Source organism: Furipterus horrens, unplaced genomic scaffold (genome assembly GCF_987537825.1).
Source record: "Furipterus horrens unplaced genomic scaffold, mFurHor1.1.pri manual_scaffold_6, whole genome shotgun sequence".
Classification (NCBI taxonomy): Eukaryota; Metazoa; Chordata; class Mammalia; order Chiroptera; family Furipteridae; genus Furipterus; species Furipterus horrens.
The window spans coordinates 51809075-51835737 of NW_028327176.1; the positions used below are offsets into that span (position 1 = coordinate 51809075).

At 43.4% G+C, this 26663-nt stretch overlaps 1 protein-coding gene across 1 annotated transcript; it reads right to left on the reverse strand.

The window, feature by feature from the left end:
* Positions 1-4707: 4707 nt before the first annotated feature.
* FIGLA (folliculogenesis specific bHLH transcription factor) lies at positions 4708-15845 on the reverse strand. Its single transcript, XM_090280284.1, has 5 exons — positions 15629-15845; positions 12970-13122; positions 11093-11317; positions 5029-5062; positions 4708-4768 (listed from the first exon to the last, which is right to left on the reverse strand). Exons 1-5 carry the CDS (start codon positions 15827-15829, stop codon positions 4746-4748), a joined length of 636 nt encoding a protein of 211 aa, XP_090136410.1. The 5' UTR covers positions 15830-15845; the 3' UTR covers positions 4708-4745.
* Between the last annotated feature and the right edge of the window lie 10818 nt (positions 15846-26663).

The following is a 26663-nucleotide window of genomic DNA, read 5'->3' on the forward strand; positions in this document are numbered from 1 at the left end:
CAAACTTAAGTATGGGGGAGACAAAATAATGACTTTAAAAAGCAGAATTAGTTCAAGATACTGATGAAGTGGATAAGGCTGATATACTTTCCTTTTCCCCAAAAAGTTATTCTGTTCATCTAGCCACTAGAGTCTTTAAAAAAAAAACAAAAAACCAGAAACCTCCATCATCTTCTCCCAGATGCCATCTGAATATTATGAGTGCTGAGAAGCATAGCACCATCCTGTGGTTTTAGAGATTGTTCAAATGCCAGACAGAAGACAAGACTTTATTATACTAATTTCCATATTAGTAGCCTAAATTCAGTTTTAGTTGAAGTTCCTGAAGTTCTCTCTCATTCGAGTCCAAATTCACTTTGAAATCCAATGAAAGAAACCATCACTGGAGTTGCCTCCACAGGCTGTGCTGGGAGGATCCTGAGGATTCAGAGTTCCCACTGCAGAAAGTCCAAGATGCCTGGCCCTTAACTAGGGATAGAAAAGCATAGGAGACTCCATGTCAGACCCAGAAAATCTAATTACATTTGGCTACTCCCCAGTGGCCAGTTTAAAATTAGATTTTCTGACTGACTTGCAATAAAATTATTTCTAATCTCTAAATGTCTTGACAAAAATGTTTCTGGCTGGCAATAATTTGTAAAGAGAGCAGATGGCAGTGTAACAGACACCCACAATGTCCCCATTTCTTAGTGTTCATGCCCTGTGTGATTCCCTTCCTTTGGCTGCTGGCAGGACATGTAATTTGCTCTTAACTAATAGAATACAGTAAAGGGGACAGGATGTCACTTCTGTAGTTGTGTTACATAAGTTTCTTCATCTTGCAAGATGACTCTCTTGATTGCATTCTTGGTTTGAATGCTTTAAGCAAACCATGTTAGGAAAATCTACATGTCAAAGAACTGAGGGCAACATCTGGCCAGATCCTTGCCCAGCCGAGCTTTCAGCTGAGACTACAGCCCAGACCACCACCTTGACTCTTACCTTGAGAGAGACCTCGAAGCAGAGGACCCAACTAAACCATGCTTGGACTCAACTCCTGCCCCACAGAAACTGTAAGACAATAAATTTGTTTTAAGCTCTTAAGTTTGTGTGATTTGTTACACAGCAGTAAATAACTAATAGAGTGCCTTAGCACTCTCCAGGCCCTGGGCATACTTATGTGATCTTCCCCAGGGTGGGCTGCAGGTGCTGGAGGAATTGACACTCCAGGCAGCAGCTCTCAACCGATGGCCATCAGCAGTTAGTGGATAAACAGCCTGGGTCCCTCACTGTAGGTGTTGGGAGGACACCTCTGTGGCACGTTGTCCACAGTCTCCTGAGTGCCTCAGTAGGTCTGAGCCCCAGCCATGCACAGCAGTAACCTGCTCAGTCACGCATCTTTCATAGGCTGCTTTCTTCCCTACATCATTTTCCCACTCCCCTATTGGTGTCTCCTTTCCTCAAGTAAACTATAAGTCATGGCCTACTTTGAGAGGAATCCAATTTAAGACAGGAGATGGGGGAAAGACAGTGCTTTCAGAGCAAGACCAATGATAAATTCTAAGTCTAAATCTCCTGAAGACCCCACTCTCTCAGTAAGTGGAAGTTCAGTCAACCCTGTGGGCAAGGCCTGCTATGGAAAGAGAACAGGAGTCCCAGGCCTGGGGCTGCAGTCTCTGTCCCAGTGACTCTGTGGCCTCAAGAAAGACTCTGACCCCGAGGTCTCACTTCCCAGCTGTAAAGTGAGGGCAACAGTACCTACCCTCTGTTATGGGCTTGTGCCCCACCCCAAAAATCTCTAGTACCTCAGAATGAGACTTTATTTGGAGGTAGGGTCTTCAAAGAGATAATTAAAAAATCAAAAAAATAATCATATGAGTAGACCCTAGTGTCTTTATAAGAAGAGGAAATGGGGACACAGATTAGCACAGTGGGAAGACCAGGTAAAGACACAGGGAGAAGACAGCCATCTGCAGCCAAGGAGAAACGCATCAGAAAAAACCAACCCTGCTGACAACACCTTGATCTCTTGATCTCAGATACATTTCTGTAGCTCAAGCCAACCAGTCCATGCTACTTTGTTATGGCAGCCCTAGAAAACTAATAGTCTCTTACCACCTAGGGTTGTCATGCAAACAAAATGGGACACCAAATAAAAGTGCTTAACAGTCTTATGTCCTGGCCAGGTGGCTTAGTTGGTTGGAGCCTCATCCTGTACACCAAAAGGTTGTGGGTTCGATTCCCAGTTAGGGCACATACTTAGGTTGCAGATTCAACCCCCAGTTGGGGCACGTATGGGAGACAACAGACTTTTTTTTTTTTTTCAGATTTTTAGAGAGAGGGAAAGGGAAGGAGGAAGAGAGGGAGAGAAACATTGATCGGTTGCCTATCACACACCCCCAACTGGAGACCTGGCATGCAATCCAGGCATGTGCCCTGACCAGGAATCAAACCAGTGACCTTTTGGTTTGTGGGACAATGCCCATCCCACAGAGCCACACTGGTCATGGTGCAAGTGATTGATACATCTCTGTCTCTCTTTCTCTCTCTCATCAATAAACATATTCTAGAGTGAGGATTTTTTTTAATGCAACCGTATTACTGATTATAATGAGACAACCAGCAGCTGTAACGCCAGTCACAGGAGGAAAGAAACCATCCACATGCAGTTGGTGAAGAGGCCCCAGACCCCAGAGGAAAGGCAATCCTTGTTATAAAGTGGCAGAGAACTTGGCTAAATTGTGTTCTGAGTGTTTTATAGAAGGTAGAAATTGCAAGTGATACAACTGGATATTTAACGGAGGAGATTTCTAAGCAAAATATTGAAGGTGCAACTTGGTTCCTTCTTAGTGCTCATAGTAAAGTGCAAGAGGAGAGAGATGAATTGAAAAAAGAGTTGTTAAACAAAAAGGAAGCAAAACTTGAAGGTTTGGGAAATTTTCAGCCTACCTATATTGCAGAAAGTGAGAATGCTTATTCTGAAGAGAGCACTGAGGGTATAGTTGAACAACCATTTGATAAAGAGATCATGGTAAAGAGATCATGCTACAACTGCCAGGCTTAGTCATCTCAACAGAGGCCAGGAATAGAAATGGGATTATACCAGCAAAGACACTGCCAGTTTGAACTAAAGGAGAGTGAGGAAACAGGACAGAATCAAGGCAGGTGTTGGTCTTCCTGGATTCTACAGAACCAGATCATAGGTTGTAAACATGCACTGCTCTTCAAAGAAAGAGAATGACCCCAAAGACAACTCAGAAGATCACCAGGGCTGCTGCTCTGACCCCAGGCCCAGGGGCAAGTCTGTTCCCTCCTGGTTTTAGAGGGCAGGGCTGCCCCTGCAGAGAACTGTGCGTGCATGCGTGCATGTGTGTGTGTGTGTGTGTGCATGCCTATGGTGGCAGGAGTGGGGAGTGACGCTGCCAACTCAGAGCTTCTGTGACATTGTAAGACCTAATGGAACTTGCCTTGCTAGGTGAGAGGCCTGCCTAAGACCCATTATCCTTTATTCTTTCCTATTTTCCTTTTGGAATGAGAATGTCTATCCTATGCCTATTCACCATTGTTTGGGAAGCACATAACTTGTCTGGTTCACAGCTGGAGAGGAATTTTGTCCCAGGATGAATCATACCTAATGTCTTATCCATAGTGATATACTTAGATGAGACTTTGGACCTCCGACTTTTAGAGTTGATGCTGAAATGAGGTAAGACTTCTGAGGCTGTTGGAATGGAATGACTATTTTACATGTGGGATAGACATGAATTTGGGGAAGTGAAGGTTTAGTATCTCCTCAAAATTCACATATTGAAAGCCCTACCCCACAGCATGACTATTTGGAGACAGGCTTTTAGGAGGTCATTAAGGTTAAGGGAGTTTATAAGGACCAGACCTTAATCCAATAGAGTTGGTGTCCTTAAAAGAAGAAGAGAGACCATAGCTTGCTCACTTGCAATATTGCACCATGTGAAGCTAGAGAGAAAAGGCAGCTCTCTGCAATCCAGGAAAATCATCCTCACCAGAAACTAAGCCTTCCAGTCCTTCATCTTGGACTTCCTAGTCTCCAGAACTTTGAGAAATAAGTTTCTCTTGTTTGAGCCACCCAGGCTATGGTAATTTTTTATAGCAGCCAAAGCCAACAAGTACATGTTTTGTGCCTCCCTTTCCCCATGAGTAGAACAAGGATAATCATGGCTAGCTAGTAGGACAGTTATGAGGAAGTTAACATAGATAAAATACAGAAAACAGAACCCAGAGTATAGTAAGTGCTATGTCTTTTTGAGCCACTGTTATAAAGCTGAAGCCTGTCCCTATGCTCAAGTTGCTTGGGTGTCTAACTTTCACAGGACCTTAGCTAGGTATTGAGATAACCCTGAAAGTTCTCACTTCCATTGGCTGGTAGTTTGAACTCCATATTCTTCTAGCTTTAATTTGTATTCCTCTTAAAGGTTAACTTCCCACGGAAGGGTAACAGTCACTTATTCCTGAAAACAGATGGGATGCAAGATTTAGCTTCAGAAACTGAGAGGATGAGGACAGAAACTTCTGGAGGAGCTGAGGAGTAAAAGTGAAGGCTGAAGGCCCTGAAGTCTATTTCTTCAAAGCATGAAATTAAGGAGAAAACTGAATTGAGTAGATTTGTAACAAGCAAGGATTTTTAAATGGTAATCGTAAACTTTGAATTATCACAAAAAAATTTTTTTAAGACTCCCAAACTTTAAAAACTGTATTTATTTGTCTCTGGAAGATAGGCTTGGACCAGCTTTTCACTTTTCATACTTGGATGAGCCTGAAACACAGAAGAGAGTTTATTGTAAATGGCTAAAGATAAGAACAGACAGTTCACAAAAGAAACATCTTAAAAGTTGTTAATTTCATTAGTAATCAAAGGTGTTTGAATTTAAAGACACAATTGTTTACCCACTAAAATTCTATCACTTTAATAGATCCCATTGTTGGCAAGGCACATCCCATTGATGGAATCGGCACTCTTCTATAGCTGTATTATTATAAACTAGCACCGTGCATCAAGTCACAGATGGTACCTACCATGACTCAGAAGTTCTACTTCTGGGAATCTATCCTTTAAAAGAAAATACAGAAATAGCAAAAGGTTATTTGCTTTGTTTATGAGAATAAAAATGTAAAAAAAATTTAACTGACAATTAGAAAACTATCCCCATTTAACGGGCCATTAAAACTTGTAATCAAGACTATATATTAACCTCTAAATCTGCCAATGATAGATTAAGGAAAAACAGACACACAATGTTATCCTCCCCATGATAATTTCTTAATTCAGTTGTATAGGAAACATATTTGGAAGCATTTTAGAAGTTTTCCATTGGTGGTTTTTACTGAGATCATTTTGTGTCTTCTCAGTTTTCTGAAGTCTCAACTTGAAGAAAATACAAATGCATAACTAAAAAACAAAGTCACTCAAATCATGGTCAGGCAGTTTATATATTGGAACTGTGGCTAATAAAAGATCAAATACTTTACTTTAAAAAATTTTAATCTATTTCCTAGTCCACTTTCATTCACAGTTCCAGGGGGAGTTTTAGCTGAATGAAAAGCAGTTAAAGGACTTAACACTATTACCCACATCCCATTGACTCACTGAAATTGGGAAACTTAAACTTCTCTTCCTTAGTTTCCTAATATGTAAAATGGATTTAATTGTTTGTACATCACAGACTGGTCACAAAAACTAACAGGTTAATAGGTACAATCTGCCAGGAACAGTGCCTGGTACAACATAAGTATTAATAACTTATTTTTCCTGACCTTGATCAAGCCTTTTCAGTATACATGTGATCAAGCTTTCACTTTAGATGTTTTCTTTTAAAAGTTTTTACAGAACTAGAATGTTTTAAACCTAAGAGACGAATTCATATATTGTTGTGTTTACCTGAAGGTTAAAGGATAATTTAATCTTTTAGCCTATAATCTAGTATATTATAGATCATTGCCTTAGTTAGATTTTTAAGAGTTACCTGGAAAATTCCAGGAAGGTAATATTTAAGTATCAGAATATGAAAACAAAGTTTATTAATGTTGTCTTATTCTCACAGTTCATTTAAAAAATGTTGGTCTCATCTTGGTCAAAGAGTTAAAGGACCAAGAAGAGTGTGGTCTAAGGAATAGGAACCCAGTTTGCTGCTCAACTCCTTTACTAAGGCAGGTGCATCTGTTGTTAGTTCTGCAGCTAGATAATTTGACATCATCCAATGTACTTTTCCCTCCATCCACTAAATCAAGGCTTGGGGGTTGGGATAGGGAGGCAGCAGTATAGATATCGACCAGAAGTCCTTGTTCACTCAGCTTTGGAATTCAGTTTCCAGTTTAACAAGAGTCTGAAAAGCAAGGCTCTCATTTGAAAGACGATGACTTTGTTGAAAGGGAGAATGAACGTGTGAGTTCTGGTGGGCTGGAGCTTAGAAAGCTGCTCATCAGGTGACCACAGAGCAGGAAAGACACAAGAAATGGAGATGCAGGTTGAAACAACAGGACACAGTTATTCAGAGGGGACGAAACTACTGTGTAGAAGCTGCCTGATCCCTAGGAAGGGCCCCTGTACCATGACATCCTGGGCCTTGACCAGGGAAGGGGAAGAGTTACATGAGGTAAGAGAACCCAAGAAATTTAAAGTAGAATCTGAGGAAAGCAAAGATTTGTACCCACTTTTTGGAATGTAGCCTCTTAGAGTTGTTTTGTGACCCCATGACTGAAGGATATCACCAGGTATATGGGCGTGAGGGCAGCCTCATAGTCCATTTGAAAGTGGCAAAGCCAGGGAGACCAGAAGAAGCCTAGGTTCTGAATGCAGAAGGTCCAGCAAGTCTGGCCTAGAGAAGAGAGCCACAGCTACGGGGCAGGGCATGGGCACTCATAGCAGATGTCAGCTCAACCGTACCCAAGACTGGGGACAGAGGACTAGCTGGGATCAGAGGAAGGGAAACATACGCACTTTCATTCCAGCCTCCACAGTGCATATGTACACTCACTGTACCTAGAGGAGGAAGAGGAGGAATGGGAAGATTGCTTAAGAAGCAAAGAGCCCCCATAGGGATTTTTAACATTGTACTGATTCTGTATTTACTCAAAGAAGATGGACCTAATGGGACAAGCTAAAGAGTTTTCCCACCATCTGAGTCATAATGGTCTTACTGGATTCTCCAGAACAAGTGGAGTACATTGTAGAAAGTAAAGTTAGATTTCTTCCCATCTAAACTGTGTTCATAATTGTCAATTCTTCTCCACTGTGTGAAAGTCCAGCCAGGACCAGGGATCAGAACCCAGCATTGTGGCCACAGCCTCACCATCTCATGTCTGGAGAAAGCCATTCAGATAATCTTCCAGCAAATTAAGCTCCTTTATAATGAGCAGCACTTTGGCCATAAAGCCCCATGTAGTCTATCTCTTCCCTTGGGGACCTGGTCCAAATTGCAAGATGCAGAAGAACTTGGTCCCTCTCATCTCAGAGCACCTGCAATGAGGCAGGTGCCTCAGGTTTGTCTTCCACAGCAAAGTCATTGGAAGGACATATTCCTGGAAGAAAAGTCTTCCAAAAGGAGAGAGTGATCAAACAGGACCAGCAGAGTTACTAAAAATTGAATTGTTTTTAAATCCCTTTACCCTTCCACTAGAAGATCTACTTTTAATACTGTGTCTTTGGAGCCCATTTTATCCCTGATTTGATCTGGACAACCCAGGATTAGAATAAGGGGAGAAGGTGGAGGGTGGAGATTGGAAGGACACACTGACCTCCCTCAGGTGCTAGCTTAGGTGGTCCTAGCATTTGGTTTTCTTCTAACCCAAAGAGCTGTCTGTCCAAGGAAGGTTAGCAGCACATCAGAGAAGTCCTGCCTCTACCTTTGAGGGAAACTTCCATCCAATTATTGCCATGCTCCTCTATATAAATGTGGAAACTTCTATAGAACTGAAAAATATCCCTTCAAGAAGTCCACTAGAATAGATGAGGACTTACTTCAATTAATTTAACCACCAGACCCATACAGATCAGTGAAATAGAAAAGAAATTATTGGCTTTCTCAAATTATGCTCACTGACAGGGATAGGAGCACAAACCAGGTAGAAATCTTGCCAAACACACCAAATTTCATGCACATACACATGCATGCACACACAACACACAAAAATCCACTTCCAAGATTGATTCAACTTTTTGTCCTCATAGAAAAATTAGAGTTACAACAAAAGAACTCTCCCTCTTATTTTTACAAAGGAACAGAATTTTGTCTTTCCTCTAACATTTTTTATTTTAATCAGATTTGGCCTTAAGAGTCTTCCCCAGAGGGTCTCTGGATCTCTCCCTGAGCAGCTGCAGCCTGGGGAACTCTCCATCAGAGGTGACATCACCCCAGAGTTAGGTGGATCAGGTCCTGCCTGCCCTAGATCTCACCCTTCCAAAGTTCCAGAGAGAATGACCAGCATCCGTATCATCACAGTACCAAACCCCAAACTCCCGAAGTGTAGAAGACACAACAACATCCCAGATTCCAATGCAACGACTGCGACAGCCTTCTCTCTGATCCTCGGGGCCCTTGGTCCAGGGCTGCAAAGTCAAATGCCTAACCTGGTGAGGTCGTAAGGCATGGTGGGGACTGACAAACCAGAGAACACCCCCCTCATCAAAAGGGAAGTTCAAGTTTTTAAAAGACTCTGCTGGCTAAACTGATCAGAATATGGCCCCTAGGCTACCAGTGAACACAGGGGCAGACAAAAGTGCTTCCCAAGGAAAAGCCTAGACCCACCCCAGTGCTGGGGTAAGGTTTTTCCTAAGGCATATAGCCACCACCTGGGGGAAATGTGAGAGGGAAGAGAGAAGATAGATGCTTCTGGGCTTTCCCTGGGAGCTTATAAATTCATCCAACTAGCCAGACCATCTCATTTTAGAGCTTAAATGCCATTAGAAGAAATGTCCCCAGTGATTAATTTCACACAGAGATTGCCACAGCCTGCAGAAGTGGCAGTAGAAATCTACCACCCCCATAAGCTTCCATCTCTCAGAAATTCTTTGCAAGGAACACTGCCAAGGCAGACCAAAACTTAGAAGTATGTTGTGACGACACATCCAGGCCTCACAACAGACACAATGCTCATTCACGTATTTCTTTCCTGGGCCTTTCTGACCAGCACAATTGGCATCTCACACCAACGCAGAGGGTGGTCTTTGTCCAGAAACACAGCCTCCACAAGATCATAGGCAACTCTGAACAACATCCAGAGCCTTGCGAGCCATGAAATGCCCAAGTCATAGCCATGGGTGACAAATAGAAGGGAGTAAACAATGACAGGTTACTGAACATCTTGCCACCTAGCAATGCCCAATCCCAAAATAGCAAGATCTCACACCTGGAAATCCAATTCTAAATGAGCCCCGCCTGGACCTTGCCATTAATCCCTATCCCCACCAAGGTCAGAGGCAGTGACTTCACATGCCCACAGCCCTGTCCATTCACACACATATGCGTACTTGCTGATTCAGTCCCCAAGTGAACCTACTCTTGCCCGAGAAGTTAATCTCCAACTCTGCCATCAGCAGATTCTTATGTACATCATTTGGGATTTTGCCTCTCATGAATGTTACTGGTCTTGCACAGCCTGTTCTGACCCCATCCCCAAATCTCCAAATATGACCATCTCTGCCAGCACCAGGATTCCACTCTTCAGATCCTCCCCAAGGGCAAGAAGAAATTAATGGGGCAACAGGTTGGCAATTTACTTTCAAAGGGGCCAGGAAAAAAGTTCTTTGCACAGCAAGCCTACATTGGCAAGACCACCAGCAAAGATAGGAGATCCATGCTTTCCAAAGACAAGCTATTTATAGTAGATTGGCAAGGGAAGGTTTATACTTCAAATGACCCAGAATTTGAAAATCTACATGGAGCATGTGCGCAAAAGGAGTCCCTAGAAAAGAGCAATCAAATCAGAAATGGGAACCAAGGCCAGCCAGTCAGCAAGAAGCCTGTAAGACATCAAACCAGAGTGAAGCATTGGTGAAAGCCAAGTGGGAAAACTTGCTACAAACAGAGCCAGAGTGCCTGTAGATCATTGTTGATTGCTCACCAATCAATACTGATTGCTCGTGGTGAGTCAAGCAGACTTAATAATGCATGTTCAATTGAACACTGACATTCTGAGTACTATGCTAGACACTCCCCTGACTGATGCCATTCAAACCTCACGGTTATCTTGTGTACAATTATCATTCCCATTCTATAGGTGAGAAAACTGAGCACTGGAGAGATTCAGATAAGTAGCTCACCCAAGGTCACACAGCTAGCAAGTGGTGGAACCAGGGTTTGAACCTCAGCATCCTGTCTCCAAAGCCTGCACTCAACTGCTATTGGAAACTGCCTCCCACCACCAACCATCATTTGTGACTCCACAGTTCCCACTGCCCCTCTCGCATCAGACTAGGCTACTTGCTCGTTACAGCACATTTAGTTCCAGATTCTGACAAGCCTTTCTTATTTCAATAGCAATGGTGTAGTAGGTTGGAGCAAGGAGTCTCATTTGTGTAACACTAAGACACAGCAAGAACCAAAAGTCCACTTTCTAGCCTTGGAGAAACAGGCTGCTACTTTGAGTGGCTTTGTAAGCCTGGCAGAGTAGTGAGAGCTGTTACAATAAACTCCTTTGCTGTTACTTACAAAATGCTGCCTTCTAACAAGGCCAATTTTTAAAGAATTTGTGTGCACACAAGTGTGTGCGTACATGTGTGCATGTGCATGTTTGTAGAAGTTATCATCATGCAGCTCTATGTATGGTAATCAGTACTTATTTCTTTTTCCACAGACCTCAGAATCCAGAAAACCTTTTGATGCATTAAGTAGGGTCATAAAAATAAGCTTAATTATATATTAAGTGATTCTGGAAAAGTTGCCTTCCCCTTGAGCTGCTTACCAGTTAATTTGGGGACATAATAATAGATCTTCCAAACTAACAAACTCCGCTTCCACCTAGGTGTTTTCACAAAAATGATCTTATTTCAATCATAGATCGGCAGGAAAATAACCACACACCTCAAGGGAAGCATTTTGAGCTTTTTGACATCTATATTGCAACTTAAAAAGAAACACCTTACCAGACTCCTGGTTGGGGAGGTAACTCCAGTAGTAGACATCAAGCTCTGGCCACACAGATATGCTGACTCACCGCTGCCACCACCTGCCCAGGGCCCTCTTCCCTGGTTCTTCAAGCCCATGGCACAGCTAGCATGCTGGGTATTGTTTCTCAACAGCTCTTTAGCCAAGGACATATGTGGTCCAGAAGTATTGTTGATATAGTTCTGATGATCTGAGTCTTGTTTCTAGAAACCATATTTAGATGTCAAACAGTATGACTGTCAGATTTTAAATATTTAAATCAATATATTTCAAAGTTTTAATAGATCAAGTTTCATTTATGTGATAAGGGCAACACTTAAGTTATGGAGAGAAAATCATTGCTCAATAGATTGTATTTTGTTCTTCTAAAACCTCAACATGTTGTATAATGGGCAACTGCATTAAAAATATTATAGCATGAAACAGTTCCTGTATTTTAATGAATCCAGCACAAAACAAAACACTTCTGTTACACAACAAACATGCAAGAAAAAACTAAGGCAGCCACCTGCACATTTGCAAACACTACAACCATGCTACCACCCAACCATCCAATGTGGCCAATAGGACGATCCATTCCCACCACTGAAGAAGGTATCCCTCCCAGTAAGTGACCGAAGAAGGACTAGTACACAAGGGGGGAAAAAAACCTAAAAGTTACAATTATACACCAGGCTATTTCTGCTCTAAGTTTCTAGAATGAGTGTTTCTCTACTAGTATCTGTCCTTCTCTTCTGTCCCTAAACATGGTTCCTTTGCTGCTTGGAAAAGACATTTACTGGCTCTAACAGCTTTTCTTCTTTTCTTTTTTTTCTTTCCAGTCTCAGTCTTCCAGTTTGAATGGACTTGAAGTTTACTACTTCCCTCTGCTTAGACTCCATATTTTTAGCAATAATACATCCTCAACCCCTGCCGAGCTGGCTTCTAGCCCATTCCTATTCCACAGCTAAAATGCAGGGTCTGACCGCCCCTCCAAGCCTCTCTGTAGCTTCCACTACTTCCCACCTCAGATTCTCAAGATTCCCCATTCCTGACTTTAAGATCACCTTGCTTCTTCACTACCTTCCTGCCACCTTCTCTTTGATGGCTCCTCCTTCCTGTCAATGATGTCACTTAGGGCTCATTTCTAAGGTCCTTCCTCTCTTCATATTTTACCTCCTCTGATGACTAATCCATTTTCAGGCCTTGAAGGTTGCCTCTCCATGAAATGAGCCCATAAAACCAACCCACACCTTCTACTACCTAATGGACATATCTGAGCTGTGTATCCTGGTAACAGTGGTGACACTGTGGTGCTTCATAGCTTGCAAAGAAGGTTCCTTTATGTCATTCCACTTTATGGTCAGAAAATCCCAGAAGATTGGTATCACTGCACTATTGCTGTGCTCTCCAGCAAAGTTGTCCCTTAAGGAGGGCCTCTCCTAAGGGAATCCCCCTACAGAACAGAAATGCGTCTTTTTGTGTGCCCTGTCTGATGTTTTCCCTGCTGAAGAGAAGCCATCGCCATAGTGATGGGTATCTGGATGCCTCCTCTCATAACACAGCTGTCAAGATCCTAGTAAAGATTCAGCTGTTATGAGCTCAGGGCCCTGGACAATGACAGGAGAGAAGTCTATCAATTAGATCAGGAACTTGGCTCCATATCTCACACAAACCTGGACTCAATCGCCACTCCTGACATTTCTTAACTATGTGGCCTTTAGCTGTACTCTGTTTTCTTCCTCTGTAAAATGAGGACCATAAATAACTCAGAGAACTGTTATCAACTAACTGGAAAGGATACATAAATTGCCTGGCACACACAAAAGGCTTAGTAAATGATGGATATCATTGTTCTAACTTCTTAAACCTTTACCTCAAAGTCCTTGACTCCTTCCAAAACATCACTGAGAACTTGTATGTATTCACTTGCCCCTTTAAGGATATCAACTTTGCTAGGCTTCCGGCTTTGAGGAAGAAATGGCACCAATGTCTTCAGTTTGGCAAAACCTCGGTTGAGGTTTTTTATCTGGAAAACAAAAAGACACAGTGAGACCCACAGAAGCTAGTTCGTACAGACATCCCCCCAAACCACAGAAGGGGGGTTTGAAGGCCCGTTTCCACAGTTGTCTTGTCTGGGTGGGACTCTAAGGCACATGCCAAAGAGTCGCCATTCCACCAGCAGCTGTCCCTGGTAAGGAAAGGGAGAGGGAGTGGCACAAACTCAGCACTGTGGGTGCACGGGCTGGAAGGAGTGTCTATGTTCACTCGACCTCCGCGTCCTCTGAGACCACAGCCCCTGCCCTGTCCTGTAGAGGCAGTGGGGGAGTAGCTAAAAGCTCCGAGGCAACACTGCATGATTTAAAGCCCAACTCTACCATTTAGCGTTACAAGAGTATGTAGGATACTTCATATCACCAAGCCTTGGTTTGATTATCTGCAGAGTGGAAAATACCCACCTTGTAACTTTTTTTGTTATAAATCTTGAACTTCTTGCCCACTTGAGTAGATGATTTAGAGTGTTAGAGTCCAGAGAGTCTGCATGTTGGTGAGACTTAAAAGGTAGAATGAGATGCCCTTTTTTTTTTTTTTTTTTTGTCTTCAGGGTCTAATTCCTCAGCTCTAAAGCCTGAAACTCTGATGCTCACCCTCCAGGGGACACAGGCCCTGAAAGACCTGGCTCCCACTACACCATAAAGCCAATATACTCACTTACATAGTGAGTCCTCTCCCACCCCACATCAAAGTGAACAATGGACCTAGAAACATATAAAAATCTTGAACTTTAACAACAAAAACTACAAATCATAACACAAATTAGATACCATTTTTCATGTACCAAGCTGGTAACATTTTTGTTTGTTTTGTTAGTCATACCCAGTACTGAGGATGGAAAAGGGAATAGTTCTATGTCTTGTAAAAGGGGATAAAAATTGGTAACTTTTCTAGAAAGCAATTGGGAAACTTGCATCAAAAGTTGAGATTGTATATATCCCATTAATTCTACACCTAGCACTGTATTCTAAAGCAATAATCAGACATGCACACAGATTTATGTACCAGTAAGAAGCTACAAAAACATACATGTTCCACAACAGAAAACTAGATAAGTAATGGTCCATTTCTAGGTCAGTCTATGCAGTCAAAAGCTGCTCTTTGAAAGGATATTAATGAATATGAGGAAATGTTTTTGATAATGTTAAGTGAAAAGAACACAAAAATATGAACTAGATGATCACAATTTTGTAAAATAATATATACATACACACATAACTAGAAAAAAGACTGGGAGCACAAACCCTAGAATGATAGTTCATAGTCATTATGTTTGTGTTGTGCGTGTTTCTGTTCCCTATTGAGTCATCTCTATATTTTGCAGGTGTATTAATTGTATCACTATGAAGAAAAAAGGTCACTAGTTTTAAAATAGGACCAATTCTCTGCAAAAGCGATTCCTTCCTGGTGGGAAGACCCACATAAAATGTAAAATATTGGATCTGAATCTTGTTTGAGGGCCATATCATCACATCAGACCACAGGGCTAATTTTCATGAAAAGTACTCTTCCTTGGTCCTTCCTCCTCACACCCTTTCCCAGACAAAGGTCCTAGTTAATTCTCCGGGGTTACGTTTCTAAGGGGCGGGGGTGTGCAGGAACAGGCCCCAGCAGAACTTTCTCAAGTCCCAGCCTAAATGTGCACCCCTGCCTCTTCCCTTACTCAGCCTTCTGTCTCTGGGACACTCCAGCGCCACAACCCAACCCAACCCAACCCAACCCAAAGGGGACAGAATCTGACAACTTTGGGACACGAGATGAGAAATACTGAAAGCTACCAGTAGATGCCGCTCCTACTACGGCCTACAGGACCATTCTGGCTGGTGATTTAGCGCGGACCCCGCCTGACTGGAAAATGGGCACTTTCTGCCTCTGGGCAGGAGGTCGACTGGAAGTCTAAGTGCACACTGGGACGTCGTGGTTTTTTGTTTAAAATAAAGAGTAACGTCCATTCGGCCCTGCTCACCCCACTTGTGTTTCGAGGAGAGAAGCAGAGCAGAGGGGAAAGGGGTGGTGAGAGCCCTGAGCGCCCCAACCACCACCCGGCGCTCTCTGTAGTGAGATTTCCGCGCAACTCCCCGGTGCTCCAAGCTTCGTAAAAGCACCTGCCGAGAGGAGACATTTTTGAAGTTGTCGGAGGCCTCCTGGGCTCTCCCCAGACAGTTTCCTGCACAAGTCCAGGTGGGTTAGCGCGTGCGGTGTCCATTCTAGTGGCGGCGAACGAGCAGCTGGACCAGGGTGGAACATAGCAAGGCCACTGTCATTCTCTCAGGCTAGGACACGAGCCGGCCCTCAGGAGGCCAGAGTCGCTCCGGGCCCCGCGGGTGGGCGGTGAGTGGGTGCACCGCTACCTGGCCAGGTGTTCGGAAGTGAGTAGCGGGTATGAGGGAGAGGGAAGGAAATCATTCTTGTCCCGATGCGGGGTCGTGAAGCGGCCAAGCCCGACGGCCTTGGGGACCCGCGCGGGGCAGGATGCTCACCCGCTCGCGCTCCTTGGCGTTGGCCACGCGCCGCCGCTCCAGCACCAACTGGAGGTCCTCGGTGGTTGAGTACCCGCCCGACGGCAGACGCTTGAGACGGCAGATAGCGGCCAGCTGGGGCAGTGGCCCGAATTGCTCCCGCAGCACGTCCTCCAGCACTTCAGCAGGCGCAGTGACTACATAGTCGGGCACGTTGTCCATAGCTGCACGCCGGGCCCAGAGGCTGCCCAGGCCTTTCATCGGGGGCACCTGGGGCCGCACGAGGCCCGCGAGGCCCGGGGGGCGGGGCCTGGACCACCTGCACGCATTCCCCTGCCTGCTTACTGCAAGCCTGGTCCCACTCTCTAGAAGCCGTCCAGGAAATGCCTTTTAACAAGCTGCACCGGTATTATGGTGAGCACTGAATTACAGACAGCGGTGGTTCTCAAATTGGGCTGCCCACTGGAATTGTCTGGGGAGTTTTGCATGCATGTCTGTTTTGATCCACTTACTTGGATACCAATCCCCAAAATTCAGTTTTAACCAGTATGAGTTGGGACCTGAACTTCTGATAAATGCATACACATGTATGCGAATACACATATGTACACATATACTTTTACCAGAAAATAATTGTTGGATACACACAAAACTCTTTTAAAATTCATTTCGAAATAAAAGTTGCAAGAACAGTAACAAAGAGGTCCTGTATGCCCCTCACCTAGATTCTCTACTTGATAACTTTTTTCACCTTTGCTCCATCACCCTCCTTCTATGAATATATTCCCATTTGCATTATTCTTTTTCTAGAGAGCATTTTTCTGTCTTGCCCTGTCTTAATGACCTTGACAGTTTCAAAGAATAGAAACCTTTCATTCCGTAGATGGCCATCATCCTGGGTCTGTCCAATGTTCTCTCATGTCCAGACCCAGGCTGTGCCTCTTGGCAGGAACTTCACAGAAAAGATGGGGGGAATTTTCTCAGTGCATCAAGTGAGAGGATACATGATGCTGATCTGTCTCCACCATTGGTGATGTTAACCTTGATCACCCTGTCAGTGTAGTGTCTGCCACCATAAATAGGCTCATTTTTTCTTTTAATGATAAATATTTTGTGCGGAGACATCCTAAGCATCCATTGTTGACTCCTGCCTGAATTAACCACCATTCTGATAATTGCCAAAAGGTTAGCATCCTACTGTTGGGAGGAGCTTTCCCTTCTTCCCATTGATTTATCCATTTTGTACTCATCAACATGGTCTCATGAGTTTCTGTATTAATCAATAAAAATGCAATTCATTCATATTATTATTTATTTTAATGTCAAAATGTCCCAGATTTGACCTGTGGTAAGCACTTCAGGCTGGTTCCTCTGTCCTTTCGACATGACCTCTTGATTCTTTGAGCGCTTTTTTACTTGTGCCAACAAAAGACACGATATATTCCAGGCTCATCTAGAATTTTCCTAGCTCCAGCCTCAGAGTCAGTCAATTCTCCATTTAGTGGAAAATAGGACTTAAAAGTCAAGATTGGATGCTTGATTGTTCATTCCTTTTGGGATGTCATTGCTTCTAAGCCTTTTGCAGACAAAAAATGTATACATGCATATACACAAAAGCATACACACACATACAGCTATGTCTATCTCTGTGTATATAGATGGACAGATATATTTTAAAACATGAGTTCCTAATGCCTCCAATTCTAATCCAGCACCTCAGGTTTCTCCTTGGTTTCCCCCTTTCCTTGTTTGTAACTTCCCTCGCCAATAATGAGAAACCTGACTCTGGCTATCCTCCGTGTATTTACTTATTTGCTCAATTCTCATGTATCATCTATTTCCTAGTCACATCAGCCACCTCCTCAGCCTCATTTCCTCCTCAGCTCCCACCATGGAACTGCCTCTGAGGGGAAAAAAAGAAGACACACCAAATGTTCAACTGAGATCCCCTGATCAATGGGCCTGGGAATGGAGGGGTATAATCTGTGCAACCCATCTTCTATATTGCTGGCATTTTTCATAATAAGCACAGGTCACTTCTATAATTTTTTTAAATATATTTTAAGAAGTAATATATATTTTTGTTTGCTCTAAGTTCATTTGGTGTTGCCTGCTGGGAGGCAGAAGGCAATAGCAGCAAATGTGTGGGAATAAAGCTGAAAATGGAGATAGTTTACCCATTTACTTAACTTTCCTTGATGATCAAAAAGGACATTATTGACATTATTCTATTTTATTGCCACACCCTTGAGTAGATCAGCTGGTTGTGCATCAAGAATCCAGTGTGAATGGGCAAAGCACCTGAACAAACACTTCTCCAAAGAGGACATACAGAGGGCCCATAGACATATGAAAGTATGCTCAACATCACTAGCCATCAGAGAGATGCAAATAAAAACCACAATGAGATACCACCTCACACCAGTCACAGTGGCCATCATCAACAAATCAACAAACAACTTGTGCTGGAGAGGATGTGGAGAAATGGGAACCCTGGTGCATTGCTGGTGGGAATGCAGACTGGTGCAGCCACTATGGAAAAGACTTTGGAATTTCCTCAAAAAACTAAAAATGGAACTGCCTTTTGAACCAGCAATTCCATTGCTAGGATTATATCCGAAAAATCCTTAAACACTAATTCAAAAGAACCTATGCACCCCTATGTTCATAGCAGCACTATTTACAATAGCCAAGTGCTGGAAACAACCTAAATGCCCATCTGTAGATGAGTGGATCAAAAAACTGTGGTACATTTACACAATGGAGTACTATGTAGCAGAAAGAAAGAAGGAACTTCTACCATTTGCAACAACATGGATGGAACTAGAGAGAATTATGCTTAGCGAAATAAGCCAGGCAATGAAAGAAAAATACCTTATGCTGTCACCTATTACAGGAAACTAATGAATAACACAAACAAATGAGCAAAATTGAACCAGAGCTATGTAAACAAGAAGTAGACTAACAGTAACAAGGGGGGAGGTGGGAGGGAGAGAAGGGGGAATAAGGGGAAGGGTCAAGTCAAAGAACATGTATAAATGACCCATGGACATGGGCAACTGAGTGGGGACTGAATGTGGGGGAAGGGAGGGGCAGGGTGCAGGGAAGCAAGAGGGGGAAAAAAGTGAGACAACAATAATGGAAAAACAAACAAAAAAATTTTATTTTTTTAGTGGGGGAAAAATGAAAATATGAAGAATGGAAATGCCAGTTCAGTGAATACTAGGACAAAGATTTTCCTTCACATTGTATATTTTTCTCCCTATCTGATCCCTCCAGAGTTTGGCATTCTAAACAAGAAAGTAATGACATAAGATTCTTTGCATAGAACTAATAAGACCAGTTGTTAATAGAGGTTCCTTTTTTTTCTTTTTTTTGACCAAGTCTTTGACTGGAATGTAAAGCCTAAAGGAGACATGCTTGGGCTCAGGTTGCTACCAAAAAGCCCTGAGGAACTGGGAATGACTTTCAAAGGAAATAAAAGCCCGCAAGATAAAAGGCCTGGTACCATGGTTGGTTGTGCGGTCCACAGCAATCTTTCCAGGGAAGGAACGAAGGTTGTTTTCCTGAAAGATGGCTAGAAGGGACCTTAAGGCACAATGGAAAACCAGAAAGACTTGGAAAGGACAGGTGTGTACAGGCAAGGATGAATGCCAGGTATGTGGCCCAGCTTTTGTGCCCTGAAGAGCAGACTGAGGGTCACCCTAAATGTTCCTTGGGTAAATTCCAGCACAGCAGAACTAAAGATCATAAGTGATCATTTGCTGCTCTTGTTATGTTTATGCAAATGGACAGGATAAATTAAAAATGGACTTAAAGTAGTCCCTTTAAATACAAGGAGGGTAATCTTAGGGAGAAAAATCATTATTCAAGGAAAATCACAATGATCAGTAGTAGACTATAAATTAGTGCAGCTAATTTAGTGCAGCTAAAGTTTCTTTTCATTTAAAATATGGTTTCACTTGAAAATTAAACCATGTCTGTGATATCATCAAAGATATTCAAGTTGCAGGCAAGTAGAATGTCAAGTGCCTTGCAACTGGATGTCTTCCCCAAAAGACAATCTTACAGATTTAGAGATTTGTTTGTGGGTTATGTTACATAAATTAACATGTGTTTTCTGTTTTCAAAGGACATAAGCCTATGGCCGCATTACCTGAGTGATTGTCTGTACGCATAAGCCTCACTTAATCCTCTCTGCAGCGCTGCCTCCTGAGACTCAATGGTTTGGCTGAACTAAATGGCTGGGTTGGTGAAGAATGGAGTGGTCTGTGGGCTTCACTTTAAAACTGATTTCTCTTTTCTATCCTAATAGCTTGGACAGAAAGGACCCAGAGGTCTGAGAGGGGGGAAACCTAAACTATTTCCCTCAGCCCAAACTAAGTATAATTGGCAAAGGGGTTTTGGACAGGTGAGATGTGCCTAGTACACCTTCCTCCAAAGAAGCCCTTTTTTTCTTTTTTTTTCCCCTAATGTGGAACATTGAAAAATTAATCCCTGCCTTTTGTCATCTAGTGGTTATGGATTGAATGATGTCTTTTAACCCTTTTTGCCAAATCTGTTGCCCCCAGAATACAACAAGGATGCCAGCCTGTTAAACCAAGCACGCCGTTGTCCGGAGACAGCCAACTGACCTGGAGTCTGCACGATCCTTCCCCATGTGGGAAGGCCACCCTCCCCTCCACACCCCCACTCTTATTAGGGATTTCTGGACCCAAGGGTAGGTAGGATGATGACCATGTCCAGCTTGAAGCAGCTAGAGGAGCTTGAGATCTTCGCCCATTGTCCTCTACAAGATTACAAAGGGTCTTAATATCTGAGAGGGAAGGATAGTTATTTTTTACGAACCATGGGTATGGACTTGGGGAGGGGGATTGCTGGGGGAGGGAGATGCTGGGTGGAGGGGAGTAAAGGGGAGAAAATTGGAACTATTGTAATAATATAATCAATAAAATACATTAAAAAATTTAAAAAAAAAGAATCCAGTATGAGAAGCTTAGACTTTATGCTTTCATACTTCCGCTTCTCCATCAACTCCAACCTTATCTTCTCGGCCTCTTGACTGTTAGATTCCTCCATTGAACCATCTGTTCTGATGGAGAGCAGTTTGAGCTAAGTTGTTACATCTGTTAAGGATTTAGTGCCAATTCCTTGCCATCACCCAATAATGCAATGGTCTAATGAACAAAAAAATTATTTCTCCTTCCTCTAACAATGTGAAAGGCATAGGTCAGCAATGCATCTCTGCCCCTTGTGGTCACTTAGGGACTTAGATTCTTTCCAAATCATGCTCCTCCATCATTGTTCCTGTTGTCATTTTCAAAAATGGAGCTGGTGCCCCACAGGGATCAAGCCTCACAGCAATAAAGTCCCAGGCCATTCACCCCAGTCAAGGTTCAGAGCAGGACCAGAAACTCTCCCAGGTATACCAAGTAGATGCCAAGGAATGTAGTTCAGGGACTCAGGTGCTTACACAAGTATTGGAAGGACTGGAAGAACAGGGGGAGCTCTTAGCTCAAGAAACACCATCAAACCTGCAGACCAGGGAGCAAGGAGCCAAGCTCCTATAGCTGCCACTCAACCCCCAAAGCTGGGAAGGGGCTCTGGAACACTGCTCAGAGAATGTCCCCACCTCCTGGCTTGTCCACGGGAAACAAACAAAAGGACAGGAGGTGTGCTCTGCCTCACTCCCACGCTAGCAATCTCACACAACTGTTTCTAGTTAAATCAACCTGATTGGCCTCCAGAAGCCTGGGTACAAGGGGTTCTAGAACATGGAGCTTTGGACTTGTTTGCTTCTGCAATGCAGAAAGGCGCCTGGGAGAAAGTGAGCAAGGATGCTGGTTGAGAGAGCCAATCCATATTTCTTTCCACCCTGAGACACAGAGAATTTGCTCATGCCCCAGCAGGTTCACCTCATCAAACTTGGCCTGTTCGTAACACTGAGGCCCTGCTGAGAGGAGCATCCTCTCTGCCATCCTGGTGTGCTCAGGAATGCCCCCATGACACCAACCACAGTGAGCCTCAGACACACTACTTAATCTCCTTAGCTCAGTCAAGATACAAAGGGGTTGCTGAAAAACAACTTTAGTAAGAGAAAGCAAAAAATGACATTTTAAAAAGAGATCAAAAACTTCAAACAGACATGTCTGCTCTGCCCAGAATTCCCATCCAAATTAACCTGGCAATATTATTATTCATATTTACGTGAATTTGTATTATTATTATATATTATTTGTTACATAGTATGTACAATTTTATCTCACTATAGTCCTGGGAATTAGACTTAACTCCCATTGTAAAGATGAGAAAATTGATGTGAGAGTAGTTGAGTGATTAGTGACAGTCATGCTGCTGGTCAGCGGCAGAGCCAAGCCCGGAAGTCAGGTTTGCTGCCTCCACCGTAGTTCTTTATCCTCAAAGTCTGAGTGGCCTTCCTCCCTAGGTCCCACACTTCAGGTTGGCCCCGCCCCCTGGCACACAGACCCTGCTTCTCTCTCGAGGCTCCACTTCCCTTGCCCCACACTTTACTTCCCTAGAGGCTCTTCCTCCTCCACCCCAATGGGCATGAGCTGGGGTTAATCTTGGCCACATCACAGGCAGGGTTAACAGTGAGTCAGAAGTGCTTCTTCGCTGAGAGTAGAGAAGAGGAACAGACTCACAGGCTTTGTCCCCAGGAAGGCGATGAAAGGTCATTTCCTCACAGGGCCCTCAGCTCAGCGGTCCTCCTTTGTCTTGCCATGCTCCTGCTTCTGTCAGTAGCCCCCAGCTCTGACAAGGTGCAGAAAGATGCCTGGCAGCCTCATGAAGGGGCAGGGGGAAGCTTTGAACCCTGAGGGCTGTGCAGTCTAACAAAAGAGCTGAGACTGAAACAGGGCCCCTGGGTTGGTGGTGGGTCAGAGGGAAGAGTTTCTATAGCACAGGAGTTCATAGGACCTTTGGGCAAGTCAATCAAACTGGAGGCCTCATCTTGCCATCTGTAAAGTGGAGATTATAACAGAACCTTCCACAGAGTTGTAGTGAGTGACAAGTCAGTTAGGCTTGTATAGAGGGGTCTGTGTGCCACGCACTACTCTACACGTTATAGGCAATAACTTTCTTAATCCACACAACAGCCTCAGGGCGGGAGGGGGGTGGGGGGGACTCTTTTTTCACAGAAGAACAAATGAGACATAAAAGTCAGATAACTGGTTTTCCCAGCTACAAAGGGGCAAAACTGGGATTGGACCCAGACAATCTGGCCACCGAGTCTGGTCTATAACCACCAATCTCTCTTGCCTCACCTAACTCCCACTATACTGTAAGTGATGGCTACAGTAGCAGAGATGATCTGTGAACCAGATAGAATGTCCAGAAACTCAGCTGTTGTACAGACAAATCCGAAGTGACCCATGCAGAGCGATTTTCTTAGCAACAGTGCGAAAGCTGCAATCAGGGCTGGTTGAGAGGATATGGAGGTGCAGGGCTCAGCTCCCATGACCTGGTGGCAGAGATATTGAAAAAGGCTCTTTGGGGTCATCTTGAAGAGGGCCTGGAACCCCAGCTTGGGACCAGTAGAGCTGAGAATGGGAAATGCTTGTCAGATATAAGAAGGTTAAGATTGTAGCAAAAGCAGGGCTTAGAGGAGATTCAGAAGAAGTGGGGTATAGCTGATTTGGGGGGATAGGGGGAGCTAAGAGGCACATATGTGCTGTAAATACCCTGCTGCATGGGCCCTTGTTTTGCAGGAGGAAGCCTTCTTGAGGCCCAGATGGCAGGTCCCTTTTCTGTCCTAAATCATCCTTCCCAAGAATAACCCAGGCCTCCTTACTCTGATGTGATTTTTCCTGGGGCCTGGGGCTTTCCTTGGGATTGGTTGACTTTGAGCTGCGGGAATTGCTAGCAAAAGACAGAGGTAGAACCTCTTACAAGTGGTCCTTATAAGTGATAACAGTGCAAAAGGAGAGGGTTTTTCTGGTAGGCATGGTGTAGGCATACCAGGGGAACTGAGCTCAGGCCCAGGCCCAAATCTGGGTACAGTACATGGGATCACGTGTTATAAGAATTCAGGAGCTTGGAGGGCTGGGCTTTAGTAGAGGACACTCAGAGTTGCTGACTGTAAGCATAGGTACATTTTCCTCTAAAGTAGTGGCTTTCATCATCTTCAAAATGTTGTGACATCTTCTTCCAGAATATGTTCACTTTCCTGACTGAGAAATTGTTCCCTGCCTCTAGAAAACCAGGTCAGGCTCTCCCCTAAACTGCAGTGTATAGGCCCCAGCCTCTCTCAGGTCAGGCCCTCATAGCCAGAAAGACTGGAAACCATGGCTCTGGTGAAAAATGGCTGCAGGCATAAAGGTGCCAACAGCACAACCCATGCGGTGACAATTGTCACAGCCAACTACTGCCACTGACATAATCCACCGTCACCAAGAGGGGCAGCTGAATAGGGTTTCCACAGCACAGGCAGGGTGGGGCAGGCCCTCCAGGGTGACAAGCTGACCACTTCCCCAGAACTGCTGAGGACTTCCCTTTGTTTCCTCATATGGCTCCACTCAGTCTATAGACAACTTAATTCCTCTGCCTTTCTGACTCCCTCTTGGGAGAAAGGGCCAGGCTGGGCATGAGAATTGACCCTGGAGTGTGAGCAGGAGATAATCTTTTATGTTTTTTTGTACTTGTTCCATCAGCTTTAAACCACAGACCACAGTTGGCTGGATTGATATAAAGAGCTGCCTCCTACTCCAGAATGTCACCTCCCCCAAGTGTCAAGCTGCACAGGACTCCTTTCTGTGGCTGTGAGAAGGGGCTGGATGTCCTAACTATCCCTGCTTCCTGCTAGAATACCAGCTTCTTGAGGGTTGGGATATTCGTCTGTTTGTTTCGCTGTTGAATCCTCCAAACCTAGCAGGGTGTTTGGTGCGTAGTAGGGGCACAATAAAGATTCCTTGACAGAATGAATAGTGATAAAAAGCAAAATTTTTCAAGTAGATTTAGTGGTTATGAATCCTTAAACATAAAACAACTGAAATACATACATCAAAAGCTATTAGAATGGAAAACCAGAAAGACTTGGAAAGGACAGGTGTGTACAGGCAAGGATGAATGCCAGGTATGTGGCCCAGCTTCTGTGCCCTGAAGAGCAGACTGAGGGCCACCCTAAATGTTCCTTGGGTAAATTCCAGCAAAACAGAACTAAAGATCATAAGTGATCATTTGCTGCTCTTGTTATGTTTATGCAAACGAACAGGATAAATTAAAAATGGACTTAATGTAGTCCCTTTAAAGACAAGGAGAGTAATCTTAGGGAGAAAAATCATTATTCAAGGAAAATCACAATGATCAGTGGCAGACTGTAAAGTAGGGCAGCTAACCGTCTTAAAAGTTTCTTCTCACTTAAAAAATGGTTTCACTTGAAAATTAAACCATATCTGTGATATCACCAAAGAGATTCAAGTTGCAGGCAAGTAGAATGTCAAGTGCCTTGCAACTGGATGTCTTCCCAATAAGACAGTCTTACAGATTTAGAGACTTGTTTGTTGGTTATCTTACATAAATTAACATGTGTTTTCTGTTTTCAAAGGGCATAAGCCTATGACCGCATTACCTGAGTGATTGTCTGTACACATAAGCCTCACTTAATCCTCTCTGCAGCGCTGCCTCCTGAGACTCAACAGTTTGGCTGAACTAAGTGGCTGGGTTGGTGAAGAATGGGGTGGTCTGTGGGCTTCACTTTAAAACTGAATTCTCTTTTCTATCCTAATGGCTTGGATAGAAAGGGCCCAGAGGTCTGAGAGGGGGGAAACATAAACTATTTCCCTCAGCCCAAACTAAATATTATGGGCAAAAGGGTTTTGGACAGGCGAGATGTGCCTAGCACACCTTCCTCCAAAGAAGCCCCCTTTTTTTTTTTTTTCTCCTAATGTGGAACATTGAAAAATTAATCCCTTCCTTTTGTCACCTAGTAGTTATGGATTGAATGATGCTTTTTAACCCTTTTTGCCAAATCTGTTGCCCCCAGAACACAACAAGGATGCCAGCCTGCTAAACCAAGCACGCCGTTGTCCGGAGACAGCCAACTGACCTGGAGTCTGCACGATCCTTCCCCATGTGGGAAGGCCACCCTCCCCTCCACACCCCCACTATTATTAGGGATTTCTGGACCCAAGGGTAGGTAGGACGACGACCATGTCCAGCTTGAAGCAGCTAGAGGAGCTTGAGACCTTCGCCCATTGTCCTTTACAAGATTACAAAGGGTCTTAATATCTGAGACGGAGGGATAGTTATTTTTTACGAACCATGGGTATGGACTTGGGGGGGGATGCTGGGGGAGGGAGATACTGGGTGGAGGGGAGTAAAGGGGAAAAAATTGTAACTACCATAACAACATAATCAATAAAATATACTTAAAAAAATAAAGCTATTAGATATATAAGAGCATGACAAAATGATACACATAGATAAATGTTAAACATGCGAGTGTTCTTAAAAATCCTCTTAGAGAAATTGATAGGTTGAGCAGATTATAAACAAGGATATAGAATATCTGAATGATAAAAATTACAAGGCTAATCTAAAAAATATGCCCATGGAACATTTATAAAAAGTGAGCATACACTATGCCACCAAGAAAATCACAGTAAATTCCAAAAAAGTAGGACATATTATTTAACACTGGCTCCTATTTTATTGTATAAGATAGGAAAACCCTAAAAAAAAATAGAAATACATACAAAGAAAACAATAAGCATATTTCTATATATCTTTATTGTTATGATGCAAAATATCACAGAATAATAAACTATCAGAAAATCAAATCCAGCAATATATTAAAAGACTACTATGACAAAATAGGTTTCTATTTGAGAAATGCAAAGATATTTGATCATTAGGAAATTATTAATATAATTTATTATGCTAACATAAAAAGATGAAGGTTCATATTAATCTTTTGATAGATGCTGAAAACCTACTTGAGAAATTAGGACCCATTTCTACTTAGAAAATAACCTCTGGTGGTTTGGAATTGAAGGGAAATTTCCTTTACTTTATGAAAGGTAATTATCAGAAATTAACA